At 39.4% G+C, this 16356-nt stretch overlaps 1 protein-coding gene across 9 annotated transcripts in view; it reads left to right on the forward strand.

Moving 5' to 3' along the window:
- LOC122806326 (protein unc-13 homolog B-like) overlaps window positions 1-16356 on the forward strand; it is a 2554726-nt gene that overhangs the window by 244895 nt on the left and 2293475 nt on the right. For all 9 annotated transcript variants that reach the window (XM_044076650.1, XM_044076675.1, XM_044076685.1 and 6 more), the window contains exon 4: window positions 12477-12529. In XM_044076650.1, coding sequence (XP_043932585.1) covers window positions 12477-12529 — 53 coding nt within the window. The remainder of the gene's footprint in view (window positions 1-12476; window positions 12530-16356) is intronic.

The raw sequence follows: 16356 nt of genomic DNA on the forward strand, positions 1-16356 counted from the left end.
CCAGGGGAGAATTTGAGGTTGCCCATCAACTTAGCTAAGTTTATCTTGAAAATGGAAAGGGTGCTGCTTTACTTGACATGAATGGATGGATGTTACAAAGGTGGAGGATAAACTGGGATACAACTCTGTCGTGCCAATGTGTTTTATTTATCTCTTGAATGTTTATATCTCTAATCAGGTATTTGAAGAGCCACTTGTTCTGTGAAGGAATATGAGGCCAAGGAGAGTCTGATCATTCATGGTTCAAAAGGCCAGGCACAGTCTCTTACAGACTCTTTCATAGTGCTAAGTAGACGAGAAGACTGACAGGGAGTTTGAGGTCAGCCATCTTTTTAGATAGGAATCTGAAGTCCATTTTACGCAATGTGTAGCCCTGTGGTACAACACTAATAATTTTTTTCTTTCAGAGGTGACACCTGCAACTCTAACCACATGAGTTGTCTCACACAATGTGTTGGCTATCTTCCACACAATGTATGGATGTATATTCAGACTTACCAGTCTTTCGGTAATGCCTGCACAAGAGTATGATCAAGACCTTGGCCCCATTCAGACAGGTTGTATGTACTGAGTAACCACTGTCCACAACTTAGGTGAGTTTTCATAGAAATTAGTGTGTGTAAACAGGCAAGCACTGGATTTGTCAAAGTCAGATCAGTAAAACTCAAGGATTAAGAGATTTTCAATGTCCAGGTTAATGAGGTCTGAGATAATAAATTCCATATCTTTAATTTGAGATTAATAGTTACATAGTTACCAGAGTTTTTGGTTGGGATGCCTTTGTGTAATGCCTTTACAGTGACTTTTCTAGACTTTGGGAATGTAACCAGCTGAGAGGGTTATATGTTAAACAAGGGTTCAGATAGACCATATTTTTACAGATATTAGGTAGCCTGGTATGAACTTCTGGACTAATTAAAAGTATGAGTATATTAAAATTTTCAGTAACTTTATCAGCCTAGACTAGTTCTGAACATTCAGCAATAAAGCTATATCTGGAACACAAGGCAGATGACAAAGATGTAAAAATTCACTTTAAACTATTTATTGAAGAAATAAGCGCTTTCACGGTAAAACTCCAACACTGCTTCATCAGATATTTAATAGAATAAAACATTCTACTTTAACTAGTACCAACAGGCCAATCAGTAGCATCGGCCCACCCCTACTTAATATATAAATAATCATACATAAACAAAATAAAAACATATAATGCCATCATTCCTATCTAAACAGTCTCTTTGATTTTAGAACAGGTTTAATCGGGACTTGGCCATTCAGGCCTTTCCCTTTGTAAGATTGCATTCTCAAAATCCATCGTGACTTAACCCTTTCAGTATGATTTTTAATATCCCCCATTCTCAGAGATCATGAATCCTATCACTAACACAAAACTTTAAACTATAGTGTTCACCTTCAGTCATAACATGTTTTGCTAATGCATTATTCTCATATTTAATTTTTATAGAATAAAGATGTTCCCTTATTCTATCTCTAAATCTGCGGTTACACTTCCCTATATAAAATGAAGAGCATTCAGCACAATGAGCCACGTAGACTGCATCCTTGGTGTTACAATTTGCCTGTACTCAAGTGAAATCTGTGTCCATCATTTGAACTAATGTAATTAGTATCAGTCTCAATATAGATACATTAGTTACAGCTACCACAAGGGGTGGTGCTTTGGGGAAGATGACTCACATCAGTGCCTTATATTTATCTGGGTAGCACAATAACTGCTTAGGATTCTTCTTATTGTTGTACCTAAACTTAGGTCTATCCCCCACTACTCCTCTGATCTTGTCATCAGTAAGAAGTACAGGCCAATGATTATGAAATACTTCTGCAATGGCATTTGTATCATTACTGTACTGTACAGGTATAGTCAGTGGCTATGTAGTCTCCTTCCTAGATCCTCTTATATCACTATCGATCCCAAAGTAAGGTTTTGCCCTACTAGGACGTAATTCAGTACTGGCATACACCCCCAATTCAACCTCTCTTTTCCTATAGCCACTCTTGCTAAATTGTTTCTTCAAATTTTTCATCTCATCAGACCCTGAATCTTTAGCATTAAGTCGGGACACACTCATCCCTTGTCCTTTAACTATGTTATGAAAAATACACGGTGAATGCATGCTTGTCCAATGCAAAAGTGAATTCCTATAACAGTCTTTTCTAAACAAACATATGATATCTAAAAAATCAACAGTAGATACAGAGTGCATAACAGAAAACTTCAAAAATCTAGTAGTTCCATGTAGGTATTCTACAAATTTATCCAGATCCTCCTCACTCCCACTCCACAGCATAAAAATATCATCCACAAAATTATTATAAAAGCTAATATAGCTTAAAAATTCATGCCCATCGAAGACAAACATGTCCTCCCATTGTGCCATGACCATATTGGTGTATCTATTGGCACAAGAAGTGCCCATAGCTATGCCAGAGGTTTGGACATGGTAATTCCCATCAAAAAAGAATAGGTTGTTCTCAAGAATAGCCTTGATCAAAAGGCAGATCAAATCTATGTATGTACCATCATAATTACTGTGGGAGCATAGATATCTACCTACAAAATCAATACCTACATCATTATGTATGACGGTGAATAAGGATTGAACATCCATCGTCACCATCATACAATCTAGTGATATATTATTTCGCTGAACATACAAGTATAAATTATGTAAGAAGTGTTTTGAGTCCCGCAGGACCATGCCAGAAGTATCTAAAACTGGTCTTGCAGTAACTGTAACTATTGTACCTATATTGAGACTGATACTAGTTACATTAGTCCAAATGATGGACATAGATTTCACTTGAGTACAAGCGAATTGTAACACCAAGGATGCAGTCTACTTGGCTCATTGTGTTGAATGCTCTTCATTTTATATAGGGAAGTGTAACCGCAGATTTAGAGATGGAATAAGGGAACAACTTTATTCTATAAAAATTAAATATGAGAATGATGCATTAGCAAAACATGCTATGACTGAAGGTGAACACCATCGTTTTAAGTTTCATGTTATTGATAGGGTTTATGAATCTCTGAGAATGGGGGATATCAAAAATCATACTGAAAGGGTTGAATCACAATGGATCTTGAAAATGCAATCTTACAAAGGGAAAGGCCTGAATGGCCAAGTCCAGATTAAACCTTAATGATGGTAAAATACCTCCCAAAACCAGTGTCTGTCTTACCTGAGACACGTGTGTAACAAGATTAATCATATCCTTCTACATGTCCGTCTGGACTTAGGTGCTTAAGTTCATTTACCTACACATAAACCATTACTGTAGCCTTATATTTGCCAGGATAGAGGGATTTAAGACTGTGTGTTGCATCCCTGATCCTGACTCTAGAAAGACAGGTAACCATCACTATTCTTATCCAACCGGGTGAGGGCGGTGACCTTATGCCTGACAATAATGGCATCTGTTACTTCTCATTACTCTAGGTGGGCACAGTCTCTGACTTGTGTCCCCAATCAGAACAGAAGCATTTGTCTTTCCTAAAACCAAGCTGCTTTTACAACACCTATGGCATGATTCCAAAATGAGATAATGCAGCTTGTAATAGGAAGCAATGAATGGGAAAGCAGTTCCATTCTAATTCACAGAGCTAGCTGCATCATTACAAATAAGAACAGACAAAAACGCAGACATTTATGTGGGTAGGTTTCCACCCGATACCCACATTCTTTTTCGTAATGGTCCCCGAGATGTAAGCCTGCAGTCACACAGAGAGGAAGCCATGGCTGCCTTGGGCAACCTTTTACTTTGTCATATACATAGTAAAGCACTCACAGGTGCCAGAGTTCCTTGTCTGTTTAAATTTGAGTCAGGCATGGAGACACATTTTGGAAGTTGTGAAGCCATATGTGTAGACTGTAAACAGGCAGATACAGTGGACTACTAAGGCAGACATTATGTGGGATCTAGGAACATTAGTGTAACTTGCTATGAAGGCAGGTATTATGTGGGATCTAGGAACATTAGTGTAATTTATTATGAAGACAGACATTATGTGGGATCTAAGAACATTAGCGTAATTGTGGCAGGAAAACAACATCAGTGAGTGACATTTGTTGTATTTTTGAAACTGTTTCTGTACATAATTTGCCATAGAATTCAATCATTGCTTACCCCTGAGGCACACAAAATTTACTCTCAAACTCCTGTATTCTCAGACATGTCCTCCTTGCCCAATGTTATAAAACAGAGGACTAATCAAATTGAACTCAAATCATCAGTTGATAAGTATCTTAGCATCCTACTGACAAAAATGGTTTTAGTAATATTGGAAAGCTTTCTGTGTGTGGCAGGAAGGATATTCAGATCTGAATTAAAGACACATGCTTGTGCAGTGGAATTGTAACTGCAGTATTACCTGTTCTGGTCATTCTGCTAGGTCTGACTTGTCATGCATATATATTTCCCTTTGTTTTGTTTCCCATGTGTGTCCTACTGCCAACTCCCTACTTCTCTGACAGTAGTCCCTGTTCTACTTGCAAATGTTATTGAAATGCTCAATATATCTTCACATTACAGTGTCTTATTGTGTTACAATGTTTTGGTATCAGGTGCGCTAGTGTTTATTCCACCATTACAGTAACTTTATACAACACTTATACCTGTACACCTGATATCAAAGGATTATAGGAGGTTACTAGGCTATTGACCCTTGTCCTCCCCGCGGTCGAGTGACACTAAAGACATGCAGGAAGGTGCAAGCATGAATGTTCATGCCTTCATTGAAGGATGGGCGTCGGGCTGGCAACTCAGCACCATAAAAATCCACTGTCAATCATGAGCGGACCGGAGTTCCGCTGTGGCGACCCCTAACCAGGAAAAGCCGAAAGACTTTTTACTAGGCTATTGACCCGGAGGTCATTTCAAGCCTAGCTGTTTTATCCCAATGTAATACCACAGATACTCTAGTCAATACTCAGGATTGCATTTATTAATGACTGCCCATGTCCAGGAGGGTTGTGGGCACTATTCCCAGTAAGAATTTATGGTTCCTCATCCACTTGTCCAGGTTCCTTTTGAACAATGTTATAGAGGTGCTGTGCTTCACGTGAATTGGCAGCCTATTGGAAAGATGTAGTAGTTGCTGGGAGACAATTGTCTCCTTCCAGCATGTTCTGTTCAAGTTGCAGGTCATATTTATGTCCCTGGAATGGGTAGCTCTAGTCCTGTTTGATTTATGGATGTGCAGCAAATTCATTAGGTTTGGATCGGAGATTGCTCTGTAAGCCAGGCATAAGTCTCCTTTAGAAACTCTAATATTGAGTATAGTGACAGAACTTTAGTCAGTCTGTGTAAGACACATGCTGGAGTCCCTTGATCTTCTAAATTACAAACATCTGAGGTCTCTCCAATTGCTGCAGCTGCTTTGTATGGTACATGCTGAAAGGGACGTTATACTCAGTTATGCACCTGATTAATGATGAGTATAGAAGGGTTATAACCTCCTTTGTTTTAGAGGTGATGCCTTTGCTAATCAAGTATGCTACGTAGAAAGCCTTCCTTACTACAGTAGACACATGGTGGTCAAAGTTAAGGAGACAGTCTTGTTGTGGTCCCAGATCTCTTACTACTTCGTAGGTACATAGGATATTGTTGTTAACTTGATAGTGTGAAGGGACATTGTTTTTACCAAAGGGAATTATGACGCATTTCTTTGCATTCTGTCACTGTTATTTTTTATTCATTGCTTATTTATTATCTTAATTAACCTACTGTAGTACCAGTGCTATCAGTGAGGATTACCAAGCAGAACTTGTACATTTCAATACACACGCAACACAAGAAATGATTTCTGATGGATAATCCTTTGTGATAAGACATCATTCTGTTGGATAACTTGGGTGTAGTATCGGAATAAGCAGTGTACACTATCTAGATGTTTGTGTTTAGAGAATTCTTCTGTTGTTTTCCAAGACATGTAATGTTCTATAGTTTTCATTATCTCTCTGTGTTTTTCTTTAAGTATTCACCATTGATTCTTTTTCTTATAATTTATTACATCTCTCAGGTCTGCATGGAAAACAGAATTTCCCAGACACATTTCCAAGTTAAAATGTAATCAGCAAATAAACTTGGATAAACCATTACCTGTTTTATTCAAACACAGAATCTAAGGTCACATATAACTTCTGGTTTTATAGTAGCACAATGTCGTGTAGTTTTCTTTTAATCTACTTTTGATCTCCCATTAACCCAGTTATTCCCTGTGTCCTGCTAGCCATAAGCTGGAAATGTGAATGGGGCCTGGGGATTTTTTTTTTTTTAATTATATTCTGTTTCCCATCTTCCTGTGTTGACTTGCAGACATAGTGCAGTGTCTTCTTCCTGGAACTTTTTTGTGCAGTTGTGCTTTACACCAGAGCCACAGATAAAGTTCACAGCACTCCCAGCCAGGTTTAGTGTATCTGCAGGTCTGTTCATGCAGTGGCAGAACCTGAGTGTTCCCATTTACCTGTCTTGTGGCAAATCTGAATGGCTGTGCCCTTTCCCGATGGAAAAGCTATCACTGGGCATTACTTACTCAAATTTCTGGCAGGGTCATCCAGCAACTTGAACTTCATCCTTGGAACCTTGGTCACTAGGGCTTTGGTGAGATGGCTGTTCTATATTATGGTTTTCCATCTTGCTCAAGATTTATTATGTCCAAAGATAATCCATTTTTGAACATCTGAGGAATACACTGTAGCTGTGCAAACATTAGGCCAACTTTTGATGTGTTGTTGGAACTGGTGACATACCGCCTAATAGATGTAGGGTTTCCTGCTCATTTTTGCTTGCCACTAGTACACGAGACTGTATTTTTTTGTCTGGTCACATTTTCTTTTTTTTTTTTTTTTTTTTATATCTTGCATTGTACTATGCTGAGCTGGTAAGGGAGGCAGCTAGAAAGGTGCTTGGTGCGACATCTGGAGAAGAGGAAGGAGGACAAGGACACCTGGTGGTAGAATGAGGAAGTACAGCAGAGTATACAGAGAAAGAGGGTGGTGAAGAGGTGGGATTGTCAGAGAGATGAAGAAAGTAGACGGGAGTACAAAGACATGAGTTGTATGGCAAAGCGAGAGGTGGTGAAGGCGTATGAAGAGTTGTATGAAAGGCTGGACACTAAGGAGGGAGAAAAGGATCTGTACCGATTGGCTAGACAGAGGTACTGAGCTGGGAAAGACAAACAGCAGGTGAAGGTGATGAAGGATAACAAGGGAAACATACTTGCAAGTGAGGAGAGTGTGTTGATCAGATGGAAAGAGTACTTTGAGGGGCTGATGAATGAAGAGAATGAGAGAGAGAGGAGGTTGGATGATGTGGGGAGAGTGAATCAGGAAGTGCAACAGATTAGCAAGATGAAGGTAAGGACAGCTATGAAGAGGATGAAGAATGGAAGTGCCGTTGGTCCAGATATACCTGTGGAAGCATGGAGGTGTTTAGGAGAGATGGCAGTGGAGGTCTTAACCAGATTATTTAATGAAAATTTGGGAAATGAGAGGATGCCTGATGGTGGAGAAATATTTTAGTACTGATTTTTAAGAATAAGAGGGATGAGAGTGACGTGCAGAGCTGTAGTAACTACAGAGAGGTAAAACTGATCAGTCACAGCATGAAGTTATGGGAAAGAGTAGTGCAAGCTAGGTTAAGAAGGGAGGTGATGATTAGTGAGCAGCAGTATGGTTTCATGCTGGGAAAGAGTACTACAGATGCAATGTTTGCTCTGAGGATGTTGATGGAGAAGTATAGAGAAGGTTTGAAGAAGTTGCATTGTGTCTTTGTGGATTTAGAGAAAGCATATGACAGGGTGCCTAGAGAAGAGTTGTGGTATTTATTGTATGAGGAAGTCAGGAGTGGCAAAGAAGTATGTAAGAGTGGTACAGGGTATGTGCGAGGGTAGTGTGACAGTGGTGAGCTCTGCGGTGGGAGTGACGAATGCATTCAAGGTGAAGGTAGGATTACGTCAAGAATCCGCTCTGAGCCCTTTCGTATTTGCAGTGCTGATGGACAGGTTGACAGATGAGATCAGACAGTAGTCCCTGCGAACTGTGATGTTTGCAGATGACATTGTGACCTTTAGTGAGAGTAGGGAACAGGTTGAGGACCATGGATAGCTGGAGATGTGCTGTAGAGAAGAGAGGAATGAAGGTCAGCAGGGATAAGACCGAATATGTGTATGAATGAGAGGGAGGACAGAGGAATGGTGAGAATGCAGGGAGTAGAGTTGGCAAAGGTGGATGAGTTGAAATACTTGGGCTAGGTTAGTGTGACAGAGCAAGATGCAGAGGACAGGAAGAAATGGAAACAGATGATCTGCTGTGGCAACCACTAACGGGAGCAGCTTAAAGAAGCAGCAGAAGATTATATTATGCTATCATTGCTTTAATTTTAGTGAAGCTTGCAACATCGCCTTATAAAATGAATAAAAGAATGTTTCATGTTATACTGCTCCATCAATGTAGTTTTGCTTATGGAAAGAAAGCTATCCCTTAGCAGAAGGCATATTTGTCATTTTATTTCAGTGCCATCTTCAGATGCTGGATCTTGCAGGTGTTACGCATTTGAATGCACATAATATATTCATTCTGCTGTAAGACCTGAGCTCTGGCTATGTATAGTATCCACATTTTCATTCTGTGCATACCACGCAAAATAGCCATTTCATTGCTCTTCCTGAGTGGTGTTTAAATCCATTTGTTATGTACTGATCTACAGAATGAGGTTCATGTTCCCCATACTCTCACTCTATAACTAAAATATTGCTCCCATGTCTTTTGGATGTAACTGTAGCAGTTGTTGGTATACCAGCTGGCTAAATGTCACTGTTGTTTACAGACAGCTCTTCACATTGTGCTTTTTATATTTATCTTCACTGGTGTAGGTGATTTACATTTTCCCTTATCCCATCCTGTGGTGCAGCGAATACATGTTTTGTCAGCCTTTCCTTATATATGTGGCTCTGCTTCATTTTAGTCGTATCAGTTTCCCTTCTTTACTCTGACTCCCAAAATGCATAGTGCATTGTTTTGGAGTTCTGCCTTTAGGGTTTTTTTCTTCTTTTGTTTTGATGCCGAGCTTTTTAATAGTGCCTGCCAACATTCTGGACTGTGCTACAAAAAGTTCATGAAACAAAAACCTGTTTTACCAGCCAGTCATTACTGCATTCATTTTATTATTTGTGTGTTTAGAAGTTGTTAATGCAGCTGAGCTTGAGACCTGGGTGTGACTTAGCTTTTCAGATGTGTATAGTAAGATGCTGAAAAAGCTTTGTCGTATCAGTGTTCCCGAGTCACACCTGGAAGTAAACTTTAGCTTAAAATCCCTTTCTTAGTTAAGCAGTTTCCCTGCTAGCATGTTAAATGTGTGGTAAGCTTAGTGGAGTGAAGATGCCTTTGTGAAATTGTGACAGCATGCAACCTGTTTGTGAGGCACCCAGATAAATTAGGGATGGTAAGTGCAGCTAATAGCAACCTACAGCTGGTGGTGGAGGGATAGTTAAGCATACTGAAATTTCTACTCTGAAACTTTAGATACCTATTACTGAGTTGGATTTGAGGACTGCTGACATATTTCTTCTGTTGTATATAGGGTATGTAGGTTTCACATGACCCCTGTCTTTTAGTGATTTGTGTGTCATTCTAGTGTGATATTCGGCACACATTCCAAATGCATTCATTTCAGCGTAGGTTCACTGGTGTCTGTTTCTTCTTTCTTCTTGCCTCCAAGTTGTGTAGTTTTCAATGAAAGCAAGTACTTCAGGGTATCTATTGACTGCAGAGGTGGAGCTAGAAATGTATGTAAAAGGGCCACAGCTGCTCTGGTATGTTGCACATGTGTATTTTATTTGGAACGTCAACACTCTAGGCAGCAGGGTTTGACCCTTTAAAGGAGGGGAGCAAGTAATTATATCACCTCCTGGGTACATCATTGGACTGGTGTTTTGTTTTATATGAAAAGTAAAGATGACAGGCAAATGCTGCACTTCAAGCTAGCAGCTTACATTTGATGACCTTGCTTTCCATTGCTCCCACACATTGGAGCAGTGACAACCGCAAGGTGACAAAACATTGGCCCAAACCATAATCCACACTTGAGATTGATAGCGAATATGGAAAAATGCAAATATATTTTAATGTATATGTGTGTTATAAACAGAAAGTATGGATTTAAGACAAAAGATAGCCACTAGAAATTGCCTTTAGGTTTTGCTAGCTCAGGAGTCGCCCCCCCATTGTAGAAATGTAAGATTTAAACTGACTGATGTACTTTTTAAGGCTTCATTTGCAGTTCGTTCTGTCTCCCTCCCTCTCTCTGTTTTGGTATAATGGGTAAGGTGTTCATCTCATATACACAAAGTACACTGTTTGATGCTTACCTCTGGGATACGAAGTTTAGACAGGATTAAAGTGGCCTGTAACGGCAAATAGCCTAATATTCACCTAGTATTAATCTGCTAACCTGTGAACCTTCTGTCTTTTACACACACACACACACACACACACACACACACACACACACACACACACACACCACACACAAATGCTTATTTAGCCCAAAATAAATGTGTTAAGAAGGTGTTACCTCTTCTTTGATAGACAGATACATTCTTTATAATTCTATTTTTGTGAATCACAAAGATTTGTTTTCAAGTGTGAATATTTTGAAGTTTATGGCTTGCTTATATTGCATTTTTTGTATTACTGTTAATGCTTCAATTAAGTTATATAGACTTTTTTGTAGATAGTTAATTTAAGAGATAAGGGTAGTATTTTGAATTCTGAGACTGTTAGAGCAAATGCAATCTTTACAGAATAATAGTCATATGACCAACTCTTATAATCTGTATGACAAGTCAGTTCAGCATTTAGCTAGTATAAACTTGGCTTAACAGAAAATTTTCTATGATTCCAGACTAAGCAGAGATGGACTGCAGTATACTTGTTACTTTGCAGATGTGTGTATACATTGTGAGTATTGGCTATGAAATGTGTGTAGCATTTTACACGGATTACTAATAGCGAGTACCTTGCATTCATGAAACCATACAGAATGCTATGTAAAGTGGGAGCAGCTTTTACATGCGATACATTACTAATAGTACTGCCTTCATCAGCGGGAGTTGCGCTAGTGGTAGATACCCGATTCACCCTCCATCCGTGCTTGTGACTACAGTACTGTAGTTCTACCTCAGTAAAGTTAAAAATAAAGAACATTTCTTTGCCATGATCTTATCCTAGTCACATAAACTACATTATAGATCAGACTGAAAACTTCTGCAAAAAATAAAAAGTGGCTGTAATAAAAGGAAGAAACCGAGTGCACTTATGGAATAAGCAGATTACCTACATACAGAGGTTGAAAGGATGTCCGTTATCTGATGATAAAACATGCTTATGGGTGATGGGAGATAAATGTAGATACACTCTTAACATAAAGATTTGCATTATGTACTCACAAAATAGAGATGAGCTTTAACTGATGTTGAGGCTTTAAGAGGACTACCCCAACACCTTTCTGAAACTCAAGGAATTACATTTTCTTAAAAAGTGACTACATTTTCTGTAGGACTCTATGCTATAGTGTGACCTTAATGGTGGACAGAAGAGTTAGAATGTATCCACAGTGTAATTACTGGTTATAATGAAACATGAAGGAAAATGTTGATTTGAAGTATAATGCACAAAGTACTATAACCTGTTTATAAATCCTGTTCTGAAATGTTGCTGCCTGTTGGCCTTGTCATGGATTTCAAATGGTCTTTGTGCCAACCAGTTTACTTACCTAGTTAATAAGGATATATAGATAGACAGGCAGAGTAAAACTGAAGTAAAAAAGATTTGTAATTATGATTGTGACATCTGAAAAAGGAAAAACTTGGAAAATTAGTCACAGTCCTGTAGATGTCAAGTTTAATATTTTTACTTCTACAATAGAAGGCATACCGGATTAAGTAATGTAGCACATTGGTTTTGCATGCTATATTGCTAACATGTCATAACTTTGTATGTCTATGTATGTATAGATCTGTGTGTGTGTGTGTGTGTGTGTATATATATATATATGTATATATATATATATATATATATATATATATATGTATATATATATATATATGTTTATATACGTGTATCTGTGTGTAGATACATCTGTCTAATTCGGGGACTTGCAGTGGATAATGGAATAAAACTGCTGTATAGGCTGTCTACTGAACAGACTCTTCCCATTCGTTAGGTAGAGGTGAAATGCTTTGGTTGTCTGTGTGCTATTCAAATTAAAACCCCTTGTCTATTGTACGGCGGTATAGTTTGTGTTTGTGTGTGCACTTTTATTTGATTGTTGTTAGCTTTGAAGCAGCAGTCTGGCTGACAGCATGAGAAACAATTTTTTGACTTCTTGCCTAATGTTTATTAAAAGTTTTTACTTTCTAATTAATATATCTTTTTTTATGTCACTTAAAGGCTCAACTTGGAAATGAAGGTGATCCATCAAAGCCACCGTGGGTTAAAGGAGGGTAAGTGACTGCTCACTGCTTATTTTAAAATGTTAAACATGCTGTCCCTTTAGTTAATGTTTCTAGCTCTCATCTTTTTTTAGTTCTCTTTCCTTAACAACGCAAGCGGTAACCACATTTTCTTGGTTGCTGGCTGAGGTCATCCTACATGTAGATTATCACTTGATACTCCAAAAGCATATACAGTATTGGTTTAGGCGTGCAATAACCAGCATGAACAGGTTAATGGATTATAGGTGTTAACTACTCTGTATCAGCCAGTATGTGCAAGTTGTATGATGGAAATGTGATTAGGGTGAACAGTCATGAGAACATCCATCATGTAAAAATCAATCGGTGCATTGTAACTTGTCATGGCATGAGTAAGTCAGCCACCTATGTTCCATACAAATGATTAGAGTTCTGACATAGACACTGCGGATCCAAGTTTTATTAACAGCCTAGGCATGGAAGGGGCTGTTGGGGGGTATGAGAGAGAGTGTGCACGTCTTCTTCTGACTGAGGAATAAGGGGCACATACCCAGAAGTATAGAGGATATGTAAGATCCCTGTTAGGGACCAGGTATTCCTGGAGTAGCATTGTGTTTATGGGAAGCAGGGCTGTTGAGGGGAAAATTGTCACAAAAGCAGGAGATGCACCCATTGCAAATATCCACTGAACACCAACCCCATGGGACACAATGGACATATACAGATGAATAGCTAGGACCTTAAAGCAAATCTCTGTGATTCTCTGAATGATGACACCACCAGTCCTGCTATGTAACACTCACCCAGGAGAAGCAAATGTGACATTGGGATGTTGCTAATGGTGTGAACAAATGTGCCACTTTGGGAGATAGAAAGAGGAGGGTCAGTGTCCATTAACTGGAAGTCAAAAAAGCAAAACAAAACAAAAGTTAGCATGTGTGTGCCCTCTGCAATATACTGTTACTTGTATTGCTAAACCACTGATCCCAGGAACTATCGACCTATTAGCCTGACAAGCCTGGTCTGCAAGGCCATGGAATGTATCATCATGAAACTCATAAACAAAGACATTGGTAACATCCAGACTCTGATTCTCACCCAGTTTGGGTTTGTGAAAGGCAGATCATGCCTCCTGAACCCAATCGACTTCTTTGAGGCAGTCACCAAAGCCATGGATGATGGCAAGGCTTTCAACACCATCCCCCATTCTGGAATTATAGCTAAACTAGGTATAAATCTCTGCATCACAAGATGGGTTGCCAACTAGCTCACTGACAGAACCCACACTGTAAAAGTTGCAGACTCCAAATCTGACCTCAAGGCAGTGACAAGTGGAGTGCCACAGGGTTCTGTCCTGGGACCTCTCCTGTTTGGTATCTGCTTCTTTGAAGTACAGGCTAACACAGAAGGCCTCTGGCTGACTAAGTTCGCAGATGACTGCAAACTAGGAGCCATAGTCAAGTCCCCAAATGATGTGAACATCCTACAGAAAGGCCTCACTTAGACAGATGCCTGGTGTCAGAGCCATGGCCTCAAGCTCAATGCCAAAAGTGCAGTGTCATCCCCTTTGGTAAAATCTCTGTACCCATGAACTACCACATAGGCAGCAATCTACTTAACACCAAATGCATGATGAGAACTTGGGACCCAGGTGGACACTAGTATCTCCTTTGATAGTCACATCACCACAGTAGTTAGGAAGTCCTCCTACGTGGCACACCTCATCTTAAAAGGGTTCTCATCCAGGAATAAAGAGGTCATTGTTCCTCTCTACTCGTCATTCATTAGACCCATTGTAGAGTACAACGCCCCTTTTGGAATGTACCTCACAAGACATCTGCAGCAGCTGGAAAGGCCACAGAAGTACCTCACAAAGAGGATTAATGGCCTCAAACAAATTCCCTACACTGACCGCCTCAAAAAAACTCCAGCTTTACTCTGTAGCATATCGCCTACTCTGAGATGATCTCTGCCTAATATATAAAGCTATGTCAAATGCAGAGCTGTTGGACATGCTACACCTAAAGAAATCCCAATCCCTTCAAGCTACATGCTCTAGGTACCTAAACCTTATCACCAAAATAAACTGGACATGCTGGAGGGATAGATTCCTGTCCCAGAGACTTCCTAAGACTTCCTATACTCTGGAACAAGCTACCCATCTATGTCGAGCAAAGTTATTCATTAGCACTCTTCAAGAAAAATCTTGATGAGTGGATAGGAAATAGGAAATACACCCTGGGGATCACTTCTGTCTCTCTACTGGACAGTGGCACAGGAAAATAACTTTCTTGGGTGGCGTAAGCTATGGTATCTTGCTGGCTAGGCTTACATAGGCCCTTGGGCTGATAGCCTAGTACCTACCTATGAACCTATGTTGCACTTTACCTCTACTTTCATTTATCCCACTTATGTATGCTCAAATACCACACTTAGAAAATGTAAGACACTGCCAGTAATTAGGAATGCACTGAAGGCCGTCATAGAGGAAGATTAAGGAACCATGGGGCACTGCTGTGACTTTGTGCCATGAGCCACTCCCTGCTACATCAAATACCAACTTTATAACATTTTGAGGTGGTTCTCAGTGTATTAGGGTTTCTGCATGTGATATATTCCATATTTATTCATTGTAGTTTTGATGGCCTAAATACAAACACAGCAGTACATGCATGCTTTTGTTTGAAAACATACATGCTTTTATGAAAGATGGTACATAAATCTTTATTATTAGGTCATGTTTGGGATTAAACTGGAAGTAACTGCCTCCATAAACACACAACTCAGGTGCATCACTATCTGTTTTTGGCTTTTTTTCTCTTTCAATCCAGCATGTTAAAGCTGTATTTTGGTGCGACTCTTATCCTGTATATTATTATCAGGTATTGTACAATGTGGCACAGGTATTTTAAAAGTGGTTGGCTTGAAAATAAAGAATATCAGACACCATCAGTATGATAGCAAAACCTTCATGCATATCATCTTTGGTATTGAATAGAAGCACTATACGATATCTGAAAAGCAGAGATAGAAACCACAGGAGCCATACTTTGCAGTTTTTAGTTACACTTTCTGTCTGTAGTGTGATGCACCCCCCCTCCTTCTGGGCCAGTAATCAAGGAGTCTGAATTGTCACCACTGACACTGGAGAGGGACGTTCATTTGGAACAAAACTAGATACACATAGTATTTCCAGATGCAGCTCTCCTCATCAAGCACAATTTCCCTTAAGAGCACACAGGGAATACATAGTCTGGGGTCTGGATTTCTCTCTCTCTGTCTCCAGGTCCCCAGTAAGACTCCCCACTGGCAGCTGTAGAGTTTAATCCTCAGCCAAGTGTCCAAGCCAAGTATTCCAGGACCCCCTCTGTGAAACCAGTACTTCATGTCCCTGCTTCAAGTAGCTAACACACAAACACTCTGAGATTTGATTTTCACACACACGCACGCATGCACACACACACACACAGAAAAGGCTGGCACAGATTTACTGGCTGTGCCCCCTTTTGTCAAGACTATAAGGTAGTTGCTGCCACCAAACACTCCAAAGCCAGCCACTCTAAGGCTCTTCAGGGTACCTAATTATACTGAATGTAATTAATATTAATAAACATGCTAATGTTTTAACAAATGCAGTAAGGCTTTCAGGAGTGGCCATAGAATCACCAAATAGATATGAGTACTCTCAAAGCTTAAAATATTCTCTAAAATATCAGCCACAATAAAAAGTTTAAATATATTTAATAATAAATGGTAAAAGAACATGAAAAACTAAATATCTATTTACAATTAACACCAGAATTTCACTCACAGGAAATATTAAAATAATGCAGATGAATAGATTCACACAGATACAG

This window comes from Protopterus annectens, chromosome 1.part1, assembly GCF_019279795.1.
Source record: "Protopterus annectens isolate FY-2018-M chromosome 1.part1, PAN1.0, whole genome shotgun sequence".
NCBI lineage: Eukaryota > Metazoa > Chordata > Ceratodontiformes > Protopteridae > Protopterus > Protopterus annectens.